At 41.9% G+C, this 26,153-nt stretch overlaps 1 protein-coding gene across 3 annotated transcripts in view; it reads left to right on the top strand.

Moving 5' to 3' along the window:
- Nucleotides 1-7,309, top strand: part of LOC111263602 (uncharacterized protein CG43867) — a 14,878-nt gene extending 7,569 nt beyond the window's left edge. For 2 of the 3 annotated variants that reach the window (XM_086969712.1, XM_022838828.2), the window contains 4 exons: nucleotides 100-347; nucleotides 497-858; nucleotides 1,100-2,824; nucleotides 6,071-7,309. In XM_086969712.1, the coding sequence (XP_086825838.1) occupies nucleotides 100-347; nucleotides 497-858; nucleotides 1,100-2,632 (2,143 nt within the window). In that variant the 3' untranslated portion in view covers nucleotides 2,633-2,824; nucleotides 6,071-7,309. The remainder of the gene's footprint in view (nucleotides 1-99; nucleotides 348-496; nucleotides 859-1,099; nucleotides 2,825-6,070) is intronic. The other variant, XM_022838826.2, reaches the window with a different exon arrangement.
- Nucleotides 7,310-26,153: the final 18,844 nt, after the last annotated feature.

The raw sequence follows: 26,153 nt of genomic DNA, 5'->3' as shown, positions 1-26,153 counted from the left end.
ATATATTTCGTTAGGGGAAGTCTTCTATGAAGGGCATTCACAGATTTGGACAAAGGTGAAATGGAGCTCCGTTCTAATTGATCTTGTTCTATTGTACAGTAGTGACGAAGATGAAGTTGAAGATGCTTCGCGAGAAGAAGGTGGGTCGAGTTCTGGGCCTCGAGCAGGTGGTTCGGCAGGTACGTCCCGTTCCTACAAAGAAAGCCGACGCTTTACAATTGGCATCTTTCCGTCAGGCGGTGCCTCAACATCAGCGTCTCCCTCCTACTTGCTGTTCCATGACAAACATGACTTCGATACGTGGCTTTACCACCTCACGCTGGTCAGTTCGAGTGAACATGTCAATGGTGAGTACTTATCATACACATCTATTCGTCTAGCGGCCGGTTCTCCATATACAAACGAAGCACGACTATGGGGCAAGCCTTGTAGACGCATCAAAGTCGCAATTTCACTCTGAGCGATCATTTTTTACTGTTTTGCAATCCGTTTGCAGGTACAGAATTGGAACAGGTATTGGCAAAGTTAGCCGAAGCGCAGGAGATGGGCGGCGGCGGCGGGGATGGAGCAGCGTCCCAGACTCTTTGGCGGTCGTCGATTCTGCTATTCTCGCGCGAGAGCCTTTCGACGCCGTTGACATCCCTTCCGTCATCGGAACTCCAGGCTGAGGCTTTGAAGATGTTCAAGTCAATCCAGTTGTTCATGTCTGTGCCTCTAGACACGTCAGGCATTGACTATCACGTAGCGCTGGCGCAAAACGCGCTCGATCTATGCTTGGCAACGTTGCAATTACGCAACGAATTTTTCTGCCAAATAATTAAGCAGACATCACGGCACACTCATAAGCAGGGCATGCAGGTAGGTGCAGAGATGCCTTAACGACCAAACGGCTTGAAATGATGGCAAGGGTTTACCAATGACTAGCATAGTATAGAGAATGACAGATTCAATTGACTTGATATCGGTAACTACCGACTGATTAACGGTAAAAGTAGTTACTGACGGGATATATCGTCCCTTTCATTCCGCTCCGCTATGTCTACTGCTAATTGTCCATTCATTAAAGTTAGTTTTGTTTTGATGATACGCTTCGTTACAGCAGTTCCTGTTGTGCGCTACACAGTCGTTGTTCTTGTGCGATTCTAACGAGCGGTTGATGCGTGAAGATTCGAAGTTATCAGATTCATTGCCATCTCCTGGCGACAAGGCGTGTGCTCCGGTGGCGTTTGCAAGCACCGAGTCGAAGCTCAACCCAGCGCCGTTTGTTTTCATTCAAGGCTTCCAACTGCTGGCGATTGCTCTGTCCCTATTTCAGCCACGATCGCGTGTTTTATGGTTCCTACGTCAGCATCTGACCCGTGTGGGCGACGCCAATACCGAAATCGGTAAATGGGCGCTGTTTTGTGAGCGCGCCTTACAACGCGCCCTAGATCGACCAGAACGTGCCTGCAGGCCTTCGCGTATGGAAGTTCTTTCGCTGCTGCTCAAAAATCCGTACCATCATTCACATCCGCATTCGATTCCTGTTCATTTTCTAAACGGAACCTATCAAGTCGTTGGCTTTGATGGATCGACTACAGTGGACGAATTCGTAACCACTCTTAACGAGGAGGTGAACATCAGGCCCTGCGCTGGATTCTATCTATTTTCGGACGATCCAATGGACCCAACGGCTGAAATCTGTCTCCAACCCGAAGATCGTCTATGTGATGCCATTTCGCAGTGGGAGCAGGCTCTACGCGAAAAGCACTTGGGAAAGTTTGAAATGAACAAGGTGATCAAGCTCACGTACCGTAATCGTCTATTCTTTCGAGCTAGCCAGAAGGGTGAAACTGACAAAGAACGGCTACTGACTGTGTACTTCCTAAACCGAGAAATCGTTCAAGGGCGCTTTCCTCTAACTAAACAAATGGCGGTAGAATTCTCAGCGCTGATGGCTCAGATAGAGTTTGGCGATCGAGGTCAACACGTACTCGATGAAAGCCACTCGAAATCGAGCCCGAAACGACAAATTCTGGATCGCCTATTGGCAGCTCAATTCGCTCGCGACCCTGACTGTTGGCCCCAACTGGAAGCCAAATGGGTGGCTCTTCGAGGTCGCAGCACAAGTGAGTGCGTGCGAATTTTTCTCAACTGTGTCCGCAGCTGGCATCTGTGCGGAGCTCAACTATTTTCTGCTCGCTACAAGTCACGTGAACAGGTAGCAGTTTGGCTATCTGTTAACGAAGATGGAGTCTTTTTGCTCGATGTTGCTTCTATGAAGGTGTTGGCTCAGTATCCTTACGCGGGCTTGAGTACGTTCGGTGGATGCCGGGGTGACTTTATGCTGGTGGCAGCGGCCGCAGGAAGCAGCGGACCCCAAGACAAGATGATGTTTCATATCCACAGTAAACAAAAGATGCTCGAATTGACGCTGTTGATTGCCGATTACATGAATAACGTCCTAGGCAGGTTCGGTACATCACAGCCTGCCTCCCAAGCATCTACGTTGACAGCTGCACGCTCTGGCATCGCTACGCCATCATCGCCACTTATCGGCGGTGACCGGGCTTTGCGCAGCGCGAAGAACTCACCGATGCACACACTCAAAACGTCACACCATTCAAGTGGTCTCGGTGCCGGGGAATTATGACAACTAGGCAACGTGGTGCCGCCCTCATCGCCTCGATCAGGCACCACGACTACGCCAAGACATCGGACGACTACAGGCAACAAGGCCCCAGATGGGGTCGTAAGCGGTCGCGCCACCTGGAAATAATGTAGGCCTCGAATCAAGAGCTGATGGAACGTCACGCAGTAATTGGCAACGCCGACAATTGTGCAGGTGGGGAAGCGTCTTTTCCCAGCTACGGCGCTTTTATTTACAACGATTTCGTTTTAGGGTAAATTACTATATATTGATGTAAACAAATAACTAAAGGCTATTTTACACATCTACATATATAATATAATGCATACATAGAGAAGATTAGATATGTGGGTATCTCTCTTCTGTCAGCATACTAGCATAAGGAAAATATCCGAACAGATAACTAATTATAACAATAGATTTTCTATTATCGTTGATCGACGATGAAACAGCCGTGTACATATGATCGAATTATGGAGCACTTATTTCCGCTGCCAAGAAACGAGGCGTGAATGCGACTTTGAATAGCAAGCCGCTTGAAAACGTGAGCTCTGCAGTGTTTGATAACGGCTCTAGAGTAAGCGAATGTTATGTCGCTCTTCGACAGAAGATGTCAAGTTACAATGATTATGAGAACAAAAACACTACCATTTCTGCTTATTTACACTTTTGTTAATATTCAGTTATAGTCATTTATGAAACGGTTTTTGCTCTAGCTATTTACAGTGCTTAGATTCGCTGCGCTTTTAGCCTGTCTTTTTTCAGCTGTACCAATACTGGCTACACATCATGGCCTGCTGGAAAATATATTTCGGCACATTCTATCGGGCAGAATAAGAAATTACCGTTGTTACAGACAATAATTGACTTTGAAGTTCGCTTGCTGTTTGTTTTGCCACCTTACGCCCTTTGCTTTGATTTCCTGTCTCTCATTCGACGCCATTCTGAGGGCTGGCATGATTTCTTCGTCTGCATCTCTCTATGTCAAACGCCCATCCCGTCTTGGCTTCCATAAACATGTCTGCTACCGCATGCCAGTGCGGATCCTCCCTTCCAAGCGCCAAGCAGCCCTAGAACGGCTCGCGTTACCTGCCCATTTGACTATACCCACCAAAGTTAGATGCATAGATTGCCTCTTCAGGACAGCAACAGCACCGAAGAAAGCTTTTCGTTTCAACTCGTCTCCTCTGTTGATAACGTAAACATCCGATTTTGTGCTCCGAATGTGACATTTGTGTCCATAAATCCAACGTAATCGATCAGAATTATACCCAACTGAAAATATCACTGTTACGTTACTATAGAATGATGTTTTGTTTCGTCTTCCTCTCAAGTACTCCTAGTGATTTCAATAGAGCGGGTTCAATTCCGTTCAGTTCTTTTGCAGTTTGCTCAAATGCGAACATTAAAATGCCCGAAATATTGCTGATCGGTGCACCTTGGCCATGTTTCAAATTTTGCCGCCAATATCACCGTTAGGCTTTCCATCGAGCAGCCGACTCTCAGCACAAAACGAAGTCTGTCCGCGTCCGAGTTTCAACCTAGGCCACAACGTGTCCCTAAGATTACCAAGCTGATACGTCGTTTTGAGCGGGTGTCCCTACTATTCAACCGGACCTGATTCCATGCAGTTCTCGTATTTACTTATACCAAGTAAACGCTTGTGAAGATGCAAAAGAAATCCCTTTATGAGAATTTGTAGTTTGCTGTATGATTTGTCGCACAATATAAGCCATATTGAAATGTTGAACATTAAATATAGTTTTTTGCGGCCGGGTTATGTCGAAAACCTTGACACAAAGGTGAGCATCGTATTTTGTCTGTCGAGTTGCTCTGTTCGGTATTCGTTGATATCCAGATATAATATGAACATCACTCTCTGTAGCTCATTGACAGCGGATACACCGCCTAAGTGCATTGAAGAGATATTATTTTCGTTAACTATTTCGGTTCCTTGGAAGGCTGCAGGGGATCGGAAGCATAAAAAAACTTGCACGCAAAAAAGTTCAAAGGTCGCGTCTACACGACAAACAGATGAACGGCATATCTGAACCCCTTACAGCGCACTCGTGCTGTTTACTTATCCATTATATATTAGACAACGAAATCTTTACAAGTAATAGATGATTCGGACTCTGTACCATCAAAATAGGTATTTGAACTTGCGCGAGTTGAAGTTCCATGAAGTGTGTTGGCGAAGGGTTTGCTTTTGTGATTCTTTTCGCGAATTGAATTTAGCGTATTAACTATTGGAGTTCATGTCCAGTCAGTCATACTTGGCTTTAAGGCAGCACCCAGTTTGCACGTACACTTCCCTTTGTTCAAAAAAAAAAAGCCCTTTTCTTTTAACCAGCAACCTCAATTTTTAATAGATATCCATAGTGACACTGATTTAGTGTTGTGTCTTTCGCCACACCTATAACCCTATAATAAGTAATCCTATTGTTAATGGGATATAATGACAAATTCGGGGCAAATTTATCCACGAATGGAACGGCCGGAATGACACATTCATTCATTATCCAAAGCGGTCGGTAGCAGCCACCTTCGAGGACGCGATGATCAAGTTTCTTCTTATATTTACAAATTTGTAGGTGTAGTTAATTTTTAGTGCTATGTTACTAACTGCTGCTTCGTTGGGCAACCCAAAGGGAGGTATTGAAACGGGACAATTTCACTGTAGCAACGACTTAGCAAATTGGGATACCCAGTGCATGGAAATGCACCTAGAGAAGTTACGGGGCTTAATGAAACGATAACGGCCGCAGCTACGTTAACCAGTCAGTCACGCTTAACTATCCTTCTCTCCTTCATGAAACCTCTACTGAGCTTGGCATGGCGTGAAAATTTGCCAATAGTAATAAGTTCCGATTGAGAATGTGAATTTTGTAAATGTGTAATGTACTACGGAAAAAGGGAACTGTCTTTTGTATATGCCCTTCTCTGGTATAAGCGGGAAGCACCCGCCGAATACCCATTTATGTTTACTTGTGTGGTTCTTGACTACTATCATTGCGTCATTTCGGTATTGCCCTTCTTTGATCGAAGCATGCCTTTGAACTATGCGATGAAGTAGCGAAGGTGTTTTCCTCTCGAGGCCGTTAGAGGCTAAGCGTTCATAGCTTAGCATCCACGAGACCCTTCATTACACATAGTAGCATTTTGTTTCAACATGTCCAATGTGTAATTGATGAAAGTATTGAGCAAAGTGGCGTTCTACTACAAGTAATTTCTAATATCGGTCGCTTTGGCTGGCAGTGGGATTGTCATAAAGAAGACGAAACAGATTTAGACGAAGCCTATACACAAATAATGGTACGGTAATTTATCAAATGCCATAATATAACTATTAGAAACATTTTACGACTAATTTAATTTAAATAAATAATATATTCGCAGAACTATATTATATCTGTAACATATGGCTCCCTATTTATACAGCATCTACGTATACGTGTGTAAATTTCTTCCGCTCAACGGGACACGGATCATCACCAAGCAACAACAACAACAACAAAGAGTTTCCTTGTTAATTTGCTCTAATAGATGCACGAAATTTTATATTGTGAATCTAGCAGCAATCAGTATTAACGACAAAAAGTCCCACAGGTTTACCTTAGCAGAAAATAAACATAATATGACATTTTGCCTAAGTATCCACAACTTCTTGCATTGGTACAAGGACCTTCACAAGAAAATCGTTCTATATTTTTTTGTAAACTATTATATTAAAAAATTTCGAAAGAATCGTAGAAGTTGTGTAAGACTCCTAGAGATCCTAAGCATATTTGATTATTATATGACTATTTTCTAATAGAATGCATATTAATTTATTACATATATAACGTACGTAATATATTACGTTTATTATTAATCATTGATGATGTAATATATTTACAAAGTTTAAAAAGTCCTACTAGGTACTAATTGAACTTCTAGGTTTACTAGCTTTGCGCGAGCTTAGCGCCGTATCAATAACTCCAACCGATGTTCGGTACATGAGTCAGGGATGCCAAGTTTTTGTCAAGTCTCGTCCTTCCATTGTCTGGAACCACGAATTTGAAAGCGGGCTTTTTCCCATATGTGTATGTGTCTATATGTTATTAAAGCGAAAACCAACTATGCTGAACAAGTTTTCAAGCTTATCGTTATGGAAAACTCGACCACTTTTTACTTATATTCTGCTAAAGTATCAACATGAATGAGTGAAAAGTGAACTGTGACCTTTATAGGATTTAATTTTTTACGACACAAGTGAGCCTACACTTAGGACGACTAGAAAAGCAGCACAACAACAAAAAAAGATGAAAGCGAGTCGAAGGATGGTGTTTTTGCCTGTTTTTCGCACAAAACGACTCCATACAGATACTAAAGGTAATAATCACTAGATATTATAGAAAAACAACTATTACAGTACCAAGCATTCAATAGATATATTAGATAGTGAGCTAATAATAATAATAATAATAACGTAAGCACGAAAAGTTCGACCCTGCGATTAACGGGAGTTATACAGAACGGTCACAAGGCCCCGTTGAGGCACTGAAAGAAACTTATGATATGATGATGTCAATAAAGGCCAACAAAAATGTCGACCGGAGGGAACATTCCATACAAGAAATGTAATCCAAAATGTGTTTTTTTGTGTTTAATATAAATAGTATTTTGCTTGAAAGCAGAGCTTCTGATTGGGTGCTCTCTCGATTCTTCTATTTCGTTTTCGACAAAAGACAAACTTTTATGACTAGATTCTTTTTTTTTTCTGTGGTAATCTTTTTATCGTAATCGCAACAGATATATTTTCTTGCTTGCTTTTTGACAGTTTTTCGTATTTGACAGCGCATGCGTGAACATTTAACGACAACGCGAGGATATTCTTACATGCTCGACAATGCTTGCCTTTGAAAGAGTCAACTTTTCCGGTTCTACCAGATTAGGTCTAAAGCCTGTGCAAAATCCTACAAAGGATAACGACAATACATCTGAGTTGTTTATACGATTGAAGCTTTATTCAGCGTTCAGTCAACCGAATTAAAAGGATTAGGGCTTTAATCTGCCCGGGATCGAAGTCACCATATTTCCGCTGTGTTTTTCCAATTTAAAAGTACTCTTATTTGTTCCGATTATATGATTCCCTAAGAAGTTTACAGCAACAACGTTTTAATATCTTAACCTAAAAAAAGTCCTGTCCTGTGTTCTGTTGTCTGAAATGAACCTGCCTCGTAGCAGCTCAGTGAACTTTAGCTTTTCAACTTCACACACGTTTATCAGCAAAAACAAGGAAGAGAGAGAGCAGGACAGTTGCGGACAAAAAACTAAGTCATATGAGAAGATAAATCCAATAATAGCGTAAAGACGTATCGATATATTGAGCTAACAGGCTTTTTCAGTAGCCATTTTAGGTTTAGACATAATTCATCATAGTTCGATTAAGATCTGACGTTCTAATGCTGTGAACGACCTAGACAGATTGCGAAGTTCCAAAATTGATTTCAAGAGGTTCATTGTTTTTTTTTAAATTAGTCACAAGCAGGTTAAGACGTGGCAAGCAACTCTGCTCGCGGGAACCCTCAGATGATAGGCAAATTCCAATTTGGTGCATAGTCCTATAATTCGATCACGTTGAGAAAGGAAGGGTTTCCGATTTATGTTGACTGAACGTGAATTCAGGCGTGATCTAACAACGGGCAAACCCTATGTTAGCTGCGTTGCGTAAAAAAAAAAACTAAGAAAAACGCAGTTTTGTTATTTTTGCTAATCGTATTGTCGGGTGACGCATGGTCCTCCACAAGCTCGCGATTTTCGAAAACCTCTATGGCGGACTCTGAAGCCGATAGAAATTTCACGTCTTCACACTCAACCGTACGAAGACTGCCATAAATGGTATTTACTAGAATAGTTACCAAAGAAACAAGCTGAAACAGAACAACGATCTGAGGCTGCTCGAGACCACGTGAGGTAAAAGCTAATTTTGTCGATTCAGCGTTAAGCATAAAGATGGCGACTTTCTGCTAGGGGTCTGAGGCAAATTTTGCGTGTACAGCTTTGCTATAATCCATATAAGGGGCAGTTAGTTTAATAGCTGAGTCAGCAAAGAGTGCGAAGCTTAGCAGACGATTCAGCCGAGATTGCGTTCCATACGTAAATTGAACGGATTTAAACAGCGCAAGCTGTTTTTCTTTTCCAATATAAGCAAAAACACATTCATAAGTAGTTACGGACCAACCTGGATATATTTAATACTAACAAGACGACCTCTAACGCATCACTAACTGATATGTACCTGATATGACTAAGCATAACCCCACAACCGCAACGTGATTTGTGAGGTGATGCTTAGTTGCCGAAATCTACATTTTCTTTTATTATTATTTTTGATCTTTTTAAATTTAAACCTATTCGATTTTGGCATTACTCAAGATATGTACGTCTCAAATGATATTGATTTATATACAATGCCCCATTTCTGGAATAGTTGTAAAAAAAAAAGTAGATTTTTAAAGTTATTACTTTAATTTCTCTACACAGATTCTAGTGAAGATATTCACATTACCCGTGACTATAATAATAAGGGATCGGATCTAAACATTTGAAATGCTCATACTAGCCCAACGTATAACCTTGTATTTTGCTTGTATAACAGAAAGTTAGGCTGCTTATTTTAAAATACCATTGAAGAATCGTTAGGACACGCCGTGAAACCGCAAGCGAATATCTCAGCAAACAAAACAACAACAACAAAAAATTTAATCAACCAATGCGATAATGTCGTTGTTCTTCCAACGATATGTTCCCGTTTCAATATTTGTCTGATGGTTACATGGCCACGCTTCAGAATTTGCAAATTCGGACGCGCTCTGAATAGCACCGTGGAAGCGAAGTATCACACGAGTGTCTTTACGCGGTTTGCAGTGTTTCCGGCCTGTTCTTAAGGAAACTATCCTTACGCCTAAGTTGTTTGCCACCACACCCTGTCCCCACTTTGCCTCTACATGTTCGCTATTCGACTTCCGCAACTGTCATAACGGTATAGGCGAAGATGGCAGTTAAACTAATCAGATCCATAGTTAAGGGACAGCTTCTTTAATTATTTCTGAATTAAAGGAAAAACATTTCCAATCCATGTCCCGTATAGCCTAGTAAGCGCGATCAAGTCTTTTTTAAAGCACAAGGGTTTCCTAGACTAAAAAGATCGCTATTTTCCAAGGATTTGAACACCCGGTCACCAGTGATTGATTGATTCACTCCGTTGACGGTTCGTATGATAGGTTACTAAATTTTTATTAGCTTTAAGTAGAACCGTAGATTAGCGGCGAATAGCTGGCTTGTACGCCTTTGATAGGACCGATTATTGTTATAACACGAGAATCTTGGTTTACAACACCGTTGCGATACTGTGCCCAAGTTGACTTGAGAAGATTCAGGGGGGCAGATGCCAATAGCTGCGAAACTACAGGAAAAGGCAGTCAACCATAAACCATCCGTTACATTACTTTTGGCTTGTTTGTCGTTTTTTTTTCTTCTATTCTAACTAATCGAAGATAGTAAAGATTTTTTTGCTCAATTCAGTACTCAACACGATTTCTGTAGATACTTTACTAACTTAAAATAAAACTCAGTTATGATCGTATATTCTGCAATTACGATTCACCGTACTGCCGACTTAAATGAATTAACTAGAAACTTTTAGTTTTTTTAAACAAAGCGACCCTATTCTGATTTGTTTCAAGATCAAAACTTTGGCTTGCACAAATGCCCTCGCTAACCTGTACGTCCTTTAAGGCTTTTTCATAATCGACCCTTATATTACTTTTAAATAACTTTCGGCCACTCTAACCTAAAGGAACATACCAATACTCTACTAATAATTTAAAAAATATATTAGTACTAATTAATAGTCCAGTAGGGGAGTCGTTGTAAACGTCATTTGATCAAGAAGAATAGACGAAGTATATGCAAAGGTCAGACACTCTGAACTGAACAAAACAATTGCCAAACACACAGCTCTCATTGATTTGCTCACTGTTTACTTGTATTTGTCCCTCATGGACCTTGTTTCACCCATTCCCTCGACGAGGAAAGCATGTAGTAACATTTAAACGCTTGTGCAGGTCTCGCCCAGTAGCGAGATTATCGTTAGCCTCGCAATCATTTTTTAGTATTTCCGCTCTGATAAACCAGAATCCTAATAAGTTGCTTTTTATAACATTGTATAGTGGGCGATAATTCGTTTACGGCAAATAACCAAAACTGTAACAACTATAACACTAGGAAATGTTTTTTTCTAGCTCATTTACCGTTAACGAGAGTATCGTTTCCGATGAACTTTGATATAGTGCGTGCCGCTGTATGACCGTTGTAGTGATACTGCACCGGAACCACTGCCATCGAAGATCGGGTTCCTTCAGTAACCATTTTCATATTAGATCCCAGCTTAATTAGCTCTCCTAAGTGTAAATATCGGCAATTGATTTCAGGTGGCCACCAAGCATGCGGTGAGAAATGAGCATTTAACAGGCCAAAACAATTCAGCCCAGGCCAATAACAAAAAACAACTATGTGTGTGTGTGTTATCAGTTCACCAGGCAGCCTCTATTTATTTAACCAAAAATATCCTGACGAACTCTAAATAGCAACAGAAGCATTTTACAGCTCTACGAGCCCATTGGTACGAGTGCATCTGCCTTGATTCAGGTTGCAGCAATATTGATCGCGATCTTTTCTGCTCGTATATTTACATCTCTGTATAGCCAAACAAAGGTTCGCTTTACTCTTTACTGTCCGTCTGCCAATGCGCCGCAGCTGAGCGTTTGAAGCAATCAAACCTACCTCGACTACCATTCGACTGTACTACTATACGTGCAAACCTATCATTGTTACCTAAGGCGGAAAAGTTCCCCCATAGTCTATGCTATACTTTTGTATTCCATAGCAGCCAACGTGAGGATTCCAAGCAGAGATGAATAGCATCGTCCGACTTCTTTTCTATTCTCGTTCCCCTGTTTCTCATCCCGTTTGCCCCTCCCTACTTTGATACGAGTTCACATCAGACAGCCTTACTGACGAATCTGGGGTGGAGTTCGTATCCAGCTTACTCAATAAGTCAATGGGCGACGCAAGAGATGCCACTACAAAGAGATAGGTCGTTGACAGCGTCACCCAAGCACGAGTTTCTGTTGAGCGGTAGCAAAACAAAAAAAAATCTACCGTCAATGCAGACAGTGAGGCGTACTGCGGCGCGCAAGGCACAAACTCAACAACACCAAGCAGGGTGGCACCCACGAACGTCCACGAAACAATTCAAAGTTTTGCACAATGCTCACATGTTTACCACGGGCGCGTCGTTTGCTTTGACATGCGGGACCGAAGCCCGGAGTTAGATCTTCTGTGTCTACTTTACCTTGCAACCAACAACCCCTTCCTTGGGGGGCGCGCTTCCACGAGCTTTCGCTTTGCTTATCGTTCTTCTCTCCCGCCTCTCTCTGGATATCCCTTTAGATCTGTCGCGTCTACCCGTGATACGAGCCCCATACAATTTAACGAGAATTTTGGCTTTTCGGTTAGACCAGCCATGCTGGGGTATTTCAGCAGAAATATAGAGCAGCAACTACGCAAAATACTAGGCTAATATGACGAATTGATTATTTTCTTTAGTCGTTCCTTTCGACTAACAACAGCACCCAAGTCGCTGAGGGTAGCGCAACGTTTGACATGAACGGACGTTCGTCGCTGCCCTGTTTGTTATGATACATTGAAAGCTACACATAAAGAAGGTTTGGAGCGACAAATCAGCGGATCTACTGCGTCGTTCGTATTTGTTCTTCTTCTCAAGGATTTCTTTCGATTTCTCGGGGTCGAGCCCATCAGACTGATCTGGGCTTTTGCATACACCGCACCCGGCCCGGGGGAGGGGGTGGGGGTGGGGGTGGGGATGATGTTTTTAGTGTTTGTCTGTTGGTTACTTGCGGTCCGATTCGTGACGTACGGTCCTGCGTGAGCTAACGATTATTTCCGATCGTTTCGAAACGCTGTTTATTTTAGCGGCTGCAGCACCGGTTGTCGAGGCCCTTTTTATTACTTCTTTTGAATCGTTTTCACAGGAAACATTTTAACGGAATCGTCTCTTTGTTTCTGTCGCCTGTTTGTGGCGATCGCATAAGAAGCACGAAAATACGGCCGGGATATCCTTTGAAATGGTGGAAGTTATTCTTGACTTTACGGGGGTAAAGAGGGTAAGCACGGCTGTGGCAGCAACGGAGTAAAAAACTAGGTTGGTAATGGGTGTACGTATCCAAGTCTAAAAGTAAAATCTGTATGAAGATGCGTAGTGACGGGCCACGTTAATGCACGCAGCAGCTATGCTACTGCCAGTGACTCAGGCGAACGCCGCTATTTTGATAAGGATTAAGCAGATTAAATAAACTCAAGACGATGAATGCGCCGGCCAATGAGTCAGATGAGTAAACTGAATACGAAAAAACAGGACACCGCGTGTTTTACTATAGATGCAAAGGCAGGCCGACTAGCGACACTTAACGAGATAACAAATGGATGAAAGAGAGCAGAAAAATAAATATGGCTGAATGCAGAAGGTGACGCAGAATGGTTACCGGCAACCTATAGTTAAAGTTGGATTTGAGATTATATTCAGACTTGAACATCCTTCCTATTAAGTTTTCTAGATGTTTTAAGAATAGTATTCTGTGACAGTAATATTTGGCGAGTATGTCGGATGACAGGGAGTCTCCAGCTATATGTGCTGCATTTCTGCTGCCGTAATTCTTGTGGTCTGAGGTCGGACCCCATCCTGCAATAGGAGTGGTTTACTTCTGTTCACTAATGTCGGCTGTTTAATGCAAAGCACTTCGCCATCTCTTCCAGTTGCTGTCAGTGCTCGTCAGCCGTGATCCATGAATTAGGACCCTGAAGCTGCAATGGATACGACCCGCATTGAATCACCAAACAGAGTGCATAAGCTTTTGCAGCTGTACATATAAAGGGGGTATTCGACTGGTTCAGTTACCGCCACCCACAGATGTGGTCGTCTACGATTACCATAATCAGCCCTAATTTTCATCACAAATGACATTTCTGTCCGACAATGAGTCACTGTCGTATCTTCAGAGCAACAAGAAATAAAGTCTCTGTTTCCGATCGTCACTCCAGTCGTACGGCGGCCATTTGTTCCATCGTCTTACCTCACCATTTTGACCGAGGTTATGTGTGCTAATTTATATACATTAAATCTGAACGTTAGTATTCGTGAGCTCTGACACCAGTTGGCCTCAGGCGGCGCCCTCGGCTCTTCTTCAAACGTCTGCGCAACACTCATCCTCAAGTTCACAATGTCATATTCGAAATTTTTGGAATCAACGCTTATCGAATGGTGAATTCATACGGTAAGCTGCCTTTTTATCTACAACTCGTATATGGAGCTCTATATAGTCGTAAATCACGCTAATTTTCCGGTTTTCAATGATCGCCTGAGGAACGACTGAATCACTATATTCGAGAGAACGGTCTCAAAGCATCAACACATTTCTCGCGTACAAAAGAGGATCGCCCCGTCGCGCCCCATCATGTGATGTATGGAAAATATTAATCCTGCTATATACAGAACAGTAAAACAGATGGTATACATTCGTTATTTCTGTCAGTTTTTTCGATGCGATCGAATAATCGTGCTCTTATAATTCACTTGGTCAGCTTTAACTGTTTTGTATCAGTTCTACGGAATCCTTTCTTAAAACGTGTCGACAGAGCGGCAAACATCGTTGAGAAAATTGTCTCCTCCCTGAGCACTACATATTAAATCTTAACATTTCATTAAATATTTCATAGAGTCTCTTTTTCATCTGTCCCTTATGCTAAACCAGGACATTGCAATTGGTGCGCTTTTTTTTTTTATCAAGCTTCCTAGGTTTTTATATTTTGAGTGGCATTTGCGATTTGCAATATTTGCTCACATCGAACCACTATTCTACAATAGGGAAAAACACTCCTTGTATCTCGAGATAGGTCTTCGCAATCAATTTTTCTGCTATTTTTTTCCCTATACGATGTCTGCTCTTCTATATACCTATATCTAAATATACGTACCTTTTGTATTGCTTGTACAGATGGCGATCGTGCTGCTTCTATAGCGTTATTCGTTTTGCCGTTCTATATTATTTGAATGTAAATATTGATCTCGCTCAAAGGAAACTTCGTTCGCAGACTTCAGTTCTGTGCAGAGGGTAACAGTTGAGGGGAGGGGGGGGGGGGGTGAGCGATCACAAGCTGGAGATCCACATCGTACCTTTACCGTCATTTAGTTGTCTATATATTTGTTATGGATCGATTTCTGACCGTAAATTGGGGCTGCATAGGACTGGTTATCTAAATGTATTGATCACGTGGTGGATCTTATGTCGTTCGAGTATATCAAAACAATCATCGGAGCAATTCGACCTTAATCGAGCCTGCGATATCTTTCGAATAGGCATTGACGATGACCATTTTGAATTCTTCAAGGTCGCCTAGCTGTGAATGGCCACCGTGAGGCGATGCTCACATCAATAATGCGCGAAGTTTGCACTCAAAGCATTTTACAGGATTATAGAGGTTTATCTCCGAGGCTTAGTCCGAACATGAATTAACAACATCGAATAACGATCTTATTGGCTGGTATGCCGTGAACAAACCATCAAACGTTTTTAAGATAATGATTCGCGTTGGAATAGCCATGCATAAAATAGGAACATCGAATAATGCCTAGTAAGAGGACAAGGAGTTGCACCGCTCGCTTCAAATCTGACAGCTGAAATATCGTACCTTATTCTACCTATTTAGTGTGTTTTCAATTTTTCTAGGGACGGACGCTGCTCGTCCTTTGCTCATCTGGTATTTAGTATATTGAAGTTTATATTGTAATCTATACAAACCTCTAAACGTACAAAATACTTCCTGAGTAAAATGAGAATTCTTAAAGCAAAGGAATTTGATGAGTCTATTCTTAGATGCTGATACAAGGTGTCAGATGCATCGATGTACTCAACACAGACTTACTGTTAACTTCACTAGCACTTACGTCTGACGGCTCTGTAGCTCCCTGTCTATATCGTCTTTGCCTATCTTGCAATGCCCTCTTTGAAACACAATTTGCGTCTCTGAATATCGGACACGCGTATACAATCACTAAGAATAAATGAATACCTGCACTTACGATACTCGTGCATGCATGACGTCTAACGCTAAATGCACAGAACATTGTTTAGCAGGGCAGCTCTGAGAGGAATAGAGCGAGTCTGGACCGAGTAGAAACCGCTGGGGCGGGCGGCAAAGGGGGGAATCCGGGGCTGCTTTGGGATAGAAACAATAAACAAAGCAGACTACAACAACGTTAATAACTACAACAGCCGCAGCAACAATACAGCTACGGCAAACGTCAAACGAAGACAAGAGATGGAGCGCGCGAGCCATGACGGCGACGCGGAGAAACAACAACAATAATAATATTTCTTGTGCAAATATGCTGCTCCTGATGCTGTTGTTGCCACCGCGTCTTCGGTTGCGTTTGTGCTTTCTTTCGCTTGATGCTGCCTGCTTCTGCTGTTCATCCTGATGTTCGGTGCGGTGCTGCTTAACAAGGCCAGCAGGCAAAAAGGGCTTGGGTGACCGCCGTCGCTCCACGGATGCAATCATGCTGTCCCTCGAAGCCCTCTCTCGAGCCACAGACAGCGTAACCCTTACTTGCCAGTCTACAACGGCCGACCCCGAACAGCTAGTAGACAACGCCGTCGACGAAACCCCCGCCATAGCGGGTGGCCACTTCGCTGCGGTGGCGTCTCACCCCGTCCGCCACTCCCGAATCAATCCCCTATTACCTGCTGTCACTGAAGCAGCAGCGACAAGAGGACGACGCATCGTGGAAAAGACGAAAGAGAGCAGCCAGTACGGATGCAAACACGCATTGCTCGTTCATCGGCTGCCGTTTGTGCTGCTGCTCTTGATGCTCTCGCTACGAACGAGCTGCTGCCGTCACCGCTGCCACGTAGAAACAGTGAAACAAGAGGGTGAGCGAGCCAGAGAATCTGCCTGGCCAGGTACGAACGAACGACCTCCAAGGAGAACAGCGTATGCAGGCAAAAGCGTATACATATACACATCATCCACATACACATACTCACATGTACCGCGGACACACGCCTGGAAGTGCAGACAGAGAAGTAAAGAGACGAGGAAGCAAGCATGAACGCGTGCGCGCGATATTGAAGCAGCTGGAGCCAGCATCGATAAGAGTAAGTATTGAGGAGGGTCCGAACAGAGAGTCTGGCATGGAGCGCGTTCGCAATAACTTTACATACACATCATACAACAATGACGACAGATAGAAGGGCGACCAGTCAGCCGACTGACGATAGGACAGACATTCTCTAAGGCATGGACGGACAAACACACACTCACACGCATATCCAAATACACATATGTATATTCATGGACACACACACCCATATGTGCGGTGTACCACGGCACTGGAGAAGAGGGTGGGCAGGCGAATGTCCGCCGCTAACCTAAACACTGAGTACGAAAATTATGAAGGTGGGCACAGCGAAGAACACAAGCGTAGGCATAGACAACGAACGGGAAATGAGATCACGATGGACCAGATGAACCTACTGAGTAGCGAAGAGTCAGGCTACTAGACTTAGAATAAAGGTTACTGTAACTTTCGTCGGTCACAGGCAAACCGATGCATTTATTACTAGTCCTGCAGGAAAAAAGGTTCACCATACGCCTATGAACTTAGTTCTGGTTTACAAATGCTCAGAAAAAAACAAAGACGTTGTGTCCCCAACTTCAGTTAAGGTCGTTGTTATCAAAGCGAATATAGACCCATAAGTGCCCCAGTAATGGCTAGCTAACGGGGCCGATGTCGGAATCATGTTCTCCATACAAAGAACATCTATGTCCCGCTTCTCAGAAGAAGATCTAATGAACGTATCATTTGTCAGTTAGCAAAAACAGCCTTGAGGTGCGCGTACATTCAACCCGCATTACACGAAGTTGACAACGCGTCCAGTCAACCGTGTTATGTCAAGCCAGAGTCCCGTATCGCTTGCCGGATGACAACAGCGTGGACGGATCTCAACAAGATGGCATTTACAACAAGGCAGTACGAGAAAGAAAGATCCCAGACTACGTATTTATAGGCTTTGTGGAAATTCATTCTCTCGGTTATAAAAGAAAGTTGTTTCTTGAAGTGCATACACTTTTTCTCTTTGTGATGGCGTGCGATGACCTGCTGGTTGGTCAAATATGGTATATGGTTTTCAAGTTTAGAACTTCGTGCTGATGTCCCCGTATTATAGAATCTTAGCGAATTTGCTATGCTAAACAAACTGCTTGCTTAGGTAGGAATACGACAAGAACTTTGCTAGTTATGTTCTTCACTTGGGCCAAGTAAAATAAAAACACGCCCATTTACTGCTCGTTGACAATAAAACTAGAAAACGTGATAATTTAATTAACTATTATTGTATTTTGAACACAACTAATTGATATATAGTACTTGGTACAACAAGAAAAAAAAAATAGCCTCGAAAACGGAGACTTTATCTAACAAGAAATATTTAAATAGAATAAAATAAAATGTCCTATATTTAAAGCCTATCTGTATTGCAAGTACGTAACGCACAGCCTGTACGAATAAAGAAAGGTATTTGTTTATACTGCAAGTTTCGGTCGTCCGCTCTATGGCGCGAATCGATTCTCGCGACCTCAAGCGGCTAAATACGCCTTAGGTATCGAATATTGTGAAAATAATGTGGCACGTTTTGAAAAAGAAGCTGCACTATAAGCACTAGAAACACCAGATAAATATTCAGTCACTACGTAGCAAATACGAAGACAGACTACTATATCAGCGGATTCATTTTTGCCACAGATTGAAAACAGTATGTTGTTCAAGTATCCCGTATGTACATCTGCCTTGCGAAAGACAGACTATCTAACGGGCACGTATTCGCTGGCTGACTTTAGAGACGAATGACTCGTGTCATAGGCTTAACCCAGTTAATCTCGTAATCGATATCACGAACGATCAAGGCTAGTCGAAAAAAAAAAAAGGTACGTTTCATCTAAATATAGGGCTAGAATATATATTGTTCTGTTGCCGTCGAGGGCGTTACGGAGGCTTCAAAAGATAGCACGATTTTCATAGTTCCCGGTGTGTATTTCGCAATTAAGGCAATGTGCAAAATTCAAATGGTTCTATTTGTTTTCAGCTACTTGAATCTCTGAACGAAATTTTCAGGTGTCATAAATAGTACAACGACTATACGTTTATTGTGCTACTCTACGTACGATGTAAATTTTCCTGTAAGGCCGTCTGCAGAAAAATGTCGTCAGGCGTTATTTCGATCCACTTCAACCGGTCGGCTGTCAACCTCTGGTCAGCGAGGCTGAACGTTTCTTCTGCTCCAGTTTAATAGAGAAGGAGGATTCGTCAAACGCGTTCGTGTTTACGATTCATGTTCCTGCCATGCTACATCTAGCTAGTAACAATCGTAATAGAAAATGAGAAGCGTAATGGCGGTCACTGTTGCAGCGTATACATGATCGACGCCGGTCGAGTAGATGGTTGACCAATGAACTCGGACGGAGTAATCCTTGAAATAGAATTATTTCTATTGCTCAACCGACGCACGTTCTGTACGTTGCAATCTAGTGTGACCTTCCTGGCGCTGGCCACCCAAGAGCTTCAATATCGTGGGGGAACATCGGACGACGATATCGGAGCATTCCCTTGTTTCGAATAAAACGTCGGAACAATCTCAAATGCTATGAAATTGTTGGAATTTGCAAACTGTGCACGGGTCGGAAACTGAGGACAATTCGCGTTACTAAGTTTTTTTCGTTGACGAAATTTTAGGCTGGGGCTAAAGCTAGATTTTCAGAGGCAAACTGAAGTTAGATAATTTTTTTTGCAGAAATTACCGTGCTTCCGTACGTAGCACACTGTTAGCGTGCCACGGGCGGTTGTTTTCTCCGGTTGAGATTTTAATGACTTTATTACCGTAACGCATCGTTCGGACAAAGTAATATTGTCGACATCACGCGGACAGCCATTATTACATATAGAATATTATATATAGAATAGGATTTCATATAGAATAGGATTTTTTTTATACCGATATAGGCTCTGGTTCGGTCGAACCGCTTCTGGAAAATAGTGCACACATTGCTACACATATTGATTTTTACTTGTCAAACAAAACTAAATTCGCGGATTTACTAATAACAATTGCTATTTAAAAGTCGGCCTCGCGCTGTTCACTATAACTCAATGTAGATTTGCAGTAGACGAGTCGTAACGCCGAACCTGCCTAGCTTAGTAGCGAATTATAATGTATTGGCTTTTGTAGCCGTAATTATAACGCATCTTGGCAAGACAGGCACCTTTCTATTCATTTCGTTGACTTCTCCTTTTTATTTGTTCTTCCTCACAAAATCATCAATGGCTTATATAGTCCCACCGTACATATAACTCTACTTTGTGAAGATATACGGAACAACGAATGTCCTGTCTTGTCTTCAATTGATATTTAGCCACGTTTCACAGGTCCATATAGCCCCGACTTTCGCCCACCCAACAGTATCCTCTTCCACTAATATGTCTGAAGTTCTCAGACAGTTGGCAAAATGCAAGGCAAAAATTTCTAATTACCTTATCAAAATGACTGACAAGCGCAAACAATACCACTCGACTTCTCAGTAAACAGCCAAAGCCGCAACATTTTACACCTTTGATTCACTCAGTGGGCCACAGCCCAAAAGTGGTCAGCTTATTGTTGAACAATTGACTGGCCTCATCGAGCTAGAACAGCTGTACAAACGATTCGTACACAGCTATGCCCCTGCCAAACTTTATCTACGTTTGCGTCCCCATTGAAGGTCATACAAGATGGCATCGGTAATCATTGCGTCGCTAATTACAGCTCTTGTAATCAGCATAACATGTATCGATCGATCGTATCAAAAAAACGAACCCGGTTGAAAATAAGAGACAATGCCGGTACAAATAAATAGCACGAACTTCCATGTTCGTGAAACGAAGCTATGCTACGTTAATCATCTTGATTTATCTTCAGTTTCATAATGAAGTTAAATTTTGACTCAAACACTACAAATGACAAATATTAACCGATAGATGTGTAATAATAAAAATATTATATTAGATAGTCCGCACTAGAATTGGCTAGCTCTAGAAAAAGTTAGCGTAATTGAAGAATTGTCCCAACTGAGACACAATTATCATGATATACAATGAAGATAGTACCTGAATATTATCTGGACTCAGACAAAAGTTACAAGCATCTTCTTCTAACGAACTCTGTCAGAAACGGGGTATAGCGCTCACCTCTGGTCGCATATTCGACGAAGGCAGCGGCTCGGAAGAACGAAACCTAACATTAGTTGTTGTACCGAAGCACGTCCCTATTTTCTTAAGCGAACAAGGCATATATACCTATACATCATTCACAGACATATGTGCTACGATACTTTATGCATATATTTAGGACCTAGAGTCCTATGTCAAATGGCAATGTAAGAACTTTCTATAACTTGGACGTGTTAAGTGGTAAAAATCTTCCTACAAAATATTTGACAGCTTGTTGCTATCCATATACATGTTGTATATTTGAAAAATCCTACAAAAAAGCACAAAGAAAAAAAAGACAAAAAAGCAAATTGTAGTATCACTATTTTGCGAGGAAATAGTCACATTTATCAAAAGTGACTTTTGCGTTTACTACAGCGCGCTTAGAGTGCCAATCTGCTTAAGGGAGTAGAGGTCTTCGGCGTTTTGGAGCAACCTTGACGTGACCTACAACAAATATTTCAATCGAGAGAATGTTTTTATTAAGGAAATCGATGCTAGGATATTTCACTTTTACCAAATGCAGTGGGTTCCGATTTGACAGATGATCAATAAAGGAAAGTCATGGCTAAAGAATTGCTTAATGTTCGGATGTGATCCATGGTAAGATCTGAGATAAAAGTTCTGTCATACGTTAGAGGTAACGCCTCGCTGTCAGAAAGGCTGTTATTACAACGGTGGTGTTACATAACTTGCGAAATAAGGCGTGCAGGTCTCGTCTCCTTCTCTTTGATACGCATAGGTATAGCTGCACCTGTCTGCCTATTGGCCTTGGTTTTCCTTATAATTCCTAGAAAGAGATTAGGGAATGCCTTTAGGAACTCCAGGCACGTCGTTTGGTTCTCTACAGTCTACCATCAACTTCCTTACTAAAGAGACCATGCGGCTTCGACCGACAAGGACAGCCTTTTGATTCATACTCGTGGTCATCAATTACAAAAAAAATTAGCCAAAAAAAAAGCAGATGCTTTCTCGGCTGAGTTATTTAATCACATCATTTCGACCATACAACAATCGTTTTTACCTTCGATTTTATTATGATTTGGGAAGATTCATCCCGCAGACGAGATTGCTTAACAAATCATATACAACATTCCAGCTTTGTTTGATGCTACGTTTAATCTCACCTCGTTCCTCTCGCGTGCCATCCTGAGGCCGTTTCCTGTGGTTTACATCGAAACCGGGACTTGTCTCTTTGTTCGTTTGTCCGATCAGGCAACAGCGGACCTCGCCAAGGCAACGGCCGTTAAAATTTTGTCGAGACGACGACCACGACGTCGTCCTTCATATTGTAACACGTTTACATTACACCGTTGCCGATGCCATGAATAAAGAAGATAAGTAGACATTGCCGCCAGATCTTCTTACGTATCATACCGCAATACCTTTCGCTGGTCGCTTGGTCTTCAACGCAGACGACCATCTGTTTATATGGCACACGATGTTTTTGACCTGTTGTCACGACCTACGATATCGCTAACCACTCGCTGCGGTTAACTATGATTGTTATTATTATCTTCATTATTATTTACAGTCAACTAGCATTGCCGGAGTCGAATGTTGCAGGAAATAAGCGTCATTCCTTTGGCGTTTGATACAAGTTTGGTTGTTACGTCGATTGTGGCTGTTGCTTCGATAGACCTTTCAAGTCAAGTCGCGTGCGAACGTTGACGGCCTGCCCTGACGAGTATACACAATAGGTATTTTTCCTATGCGTATAGAAAATACGGTAGCGAAGAAAGACGGCAGAGCTTCAGGACAAGTTATATGGAGATCACGTTTTGCTAAATAGGCTCCAATTAAGTTCCATCGCCGAATCAGTTCCGTTCCTCATGGCGAGTGAAGTGTCTAAGCTAACGCAAACGGTTATATTCACCTTCAATAGAATGTTTCACAGATGAAAATCTATTCTCGCAGCGTCTTTCATAGTCAGATCGTTGTATTATTAATCGTTTGTATATAATTTTCAACGACGCTGCAAGGCTGCTATTGTATGTATTTGGACTGCCCACGTCGGTAGCCTCCTTTAGCCTCCTCTAGCCGACGCTTTGACCCCATTTCAGTTTCATCTTAACGATACAATATGTTTATATAGCAACTACGGCACGCCCACATTAGTTCTTAGCATCATCCCGTCTGGACAATTGGATGCACCCTGTATAGCTGCTTTTAATGGTTCTTTTAATTGTTTTCGTTCTAAAGCCAGCCACCTAAGTCAACTCTAGTTTTGTATATATCTGGAATTTTCTGACAAACACTATGCCCCTGTGTCGATCGTAAGTTGCCCGGATGTTGCAAATGGCCATCCCAAAAATCGGAACAGTAAGAGGTGGAGGGCGAATCGAACACAGTAATCATGTCACCCGGAGTTGCCCCACAATGTAGTCGAACAAAATATCGAGAAGATTTCTGTATAATTTCATCATATGGTACGAGTGTGTATGATAGACCTGGACTAATTATGCCCTCATTGTAAATGATTCAGTGTACGTCGCCTAGCGACAGCGCTAAAACAATTTTTCTCAATGGCAGACGTCACCATTAAACGCGGCAGCTAGTTACATAACTATAGAGAAACGTTAGAGCAGGTCGACATGACGCTGAGGTGAACTGTAATATTACACACATATTGTTGTTATTGTATATTGGTTTTAAACGCGGCCAGAAATAGGTTTTGATTTGATTGTTGATGGCGCTTTCATAATATGGTTATTAAAAAGGAATGTGTGTGGCGCTGTCGGTGGCAAGTTCTCGAGGGCAACTCAGGCCCGTATGCATAATACATGCCGATGGGTCAGAAAAACCCAGATAAAGGAATATGGAAACGACGCCGAAAGACGATGGCTGTTTACAATAACTAATCGACAATAATCTCAAGATGGAAACGCGTTGTTATTTGATCGCACACAACGGCGGTACAAAAACGAGGATAAATATCATCTGAAGCAAGAAAGAAGTCGTGAAGAGAGAAGAGCGTCCACTGCTTATGTGCTGCGTGATCCTAAGGGCTACAGTAGCGAAATACGAAGCCGGACGAAGAGTAGGCACGCTAACCTTGGCGCAGTAATACCATAAGAGGCTCCCTATAAAAATTCAGAACTCTGCGATATTATTACGTAGAAACAATTTCAGAAGCTGTTAGAGATTCGAGTTTTCAAGACCACAAACGATCTCACAGTTGTTATCTTAATGTATGCAGTTGACTCTTCAGTCTGACAAGGTTGATGCGACAGTTCAGTCTTAAGGTATTAGAGGCGACGCGTGAAAACATAAGGAAATAAATAACCGCCTAAAATCCAAGATCGATGGTAAAAGCATTGATGATATTGCATTGAAACCCGCCATAAAACACCTACCATTTTTCTTGCTCTGTGCATATATCACGTAATGGACGTAAGCTAACGCTAGTATGTTTGCCCCCATTACTCTTCGATAAACACATAGGGCTAGTTTGTAGTCTTTGTCACGAGGCTGAGTGTTGAGAAAACAACGCCAATTAGATGATTGAATCTGCATTTGCGGTGTGCGACTGGTAAAATGCACCTAATAAATTGTGGCAGACTAATATGATATTTTTTACTCAGAAATTTTAAAAAAACGGCTAATAATAAAGAAGATCCGTTAGTTTTGTGCAGGGTCTGAAACATTGTATTTTGATTCAGTTCGACATCATAAATACGCTTTCTATACTTGTGATTATGTGTGAGATTATAATCACATTATTATTATTTGATGGGATTGGATTAAAATTTAGGCGAAAAAAGAGAAAATTTTTTATCAACAAGTCCTTCAGCCATTTAATTCTCTGACGTACCTTAAAGCGATCGGCTTAAGCATTTATTTTACGAAGTCGTCATTATAGGTTTTACCATGCTATATTTGGAAGGATGACTTGTAAATTACATGCTAACCTTACGCATTCTGATGATACTTTACGGCTCTAATAGCCAACGGGCATCGATTCGGATGCGCGTGTTTTTTTTCCATGAAATATACTGTTGTTAACTTTGAAACGATCGCTACTGTTGCAGTGGTCCCCATATCAGTCTCGTTACGCATATCACTAATATTATTCTATCAGAAAACAGAGCACCGTGTATATGCTGTTTGTTTAAAAGTTGCTTTGACCTCTTCTTATACTAAATATGTTGACGTATCAAAAGTATTTATAAACAAACCTATTAAGTAAATGGTTTGATACACTCCACTTTCCCTTAAATCTTGTTCAGATCGCCAGATAACATAAATGTCCTTGTCCAGTGTCAAACCAGTATTTTCGATGGTTTTAGTGATTTTTTTTTCGCTCTGATTGTGTGACCTGTGTCTGTAGTTGAATTTGAAGTAGCAACCCCTAACTTCTTACAACCGGACCATTTACCCCGAACAAATCATGTGCGGTGGTTAGGTTAGGTTAGGTTAGCATCGTTATCCTAATGGTTTCAATAATATTTGATCACAGAACTTGCGGAACGTGGAATTGTGTGCTTCGTCTAAGTTGTGCTTACTTGTATTGAGCACGCAGATCATTCACTTCTAAAATAAATTAATCGTAAAGGAGTACGTCGAGCTCTTGATGTTTTCGAAAGCAAACGTTCGTTTTAATTGTTCCGTTTATATAATGAAATGAGCAAATATATGACAGTTACTATATGGGTAGTCAATCGGCGTGCCTACTTTGAAGTTCCGTACTCTACTTTCAGCGGACTTTTGACGCCTGTTTATTTATTTATTCCAATGTTGTCGTCTGGTGCCGAGTTCGATACGGATGCATCTCTGGTCGCTTGTAATATTCAAAGCGCACAATTGAACGTGCCTTACAATTTCAGGGTTTTTCGTAGATATTAATACTGCGAGAGACATTGTCTTCTGTAAAAGATATTAACTTGAAAGAATTTTCTTTGCCACAAATTTAAAACCTTTGCGGCACTGATACGTTCGTTCGAATTTATTTTTGATCGTATCTTTTAGGAATAAAGCTACACAGTAACGTGTCTATTTCCTAGGTTTAACAGCACACTTTCAGATATGACTAGACAAGGACTGATATGCAGCCGAGGTACTTGAGTTTATTATGTTGCTTCTATAGGGTCAGCCTATAAATGT

Source organism: Varroa jacobsoni, unplaced genomic scaffold (genome assembly GCF_002532875.2).
Source record: "Varroa jacobsoni isolate VJ856 unplaced genomic scaffold, vjacob_1.0 scaffold_776, whole genome shotgun sequence".
NCBI classification, from domain to species: Eukaryota; Metazoa; Arthropoda; class Arachnida; order Mesostigmata; family Varroidae; genus Varroa; species Varroa jacobsoni.
This window is presented reverse-complemented; position numbering and strand designations above follow the sequence as displayed.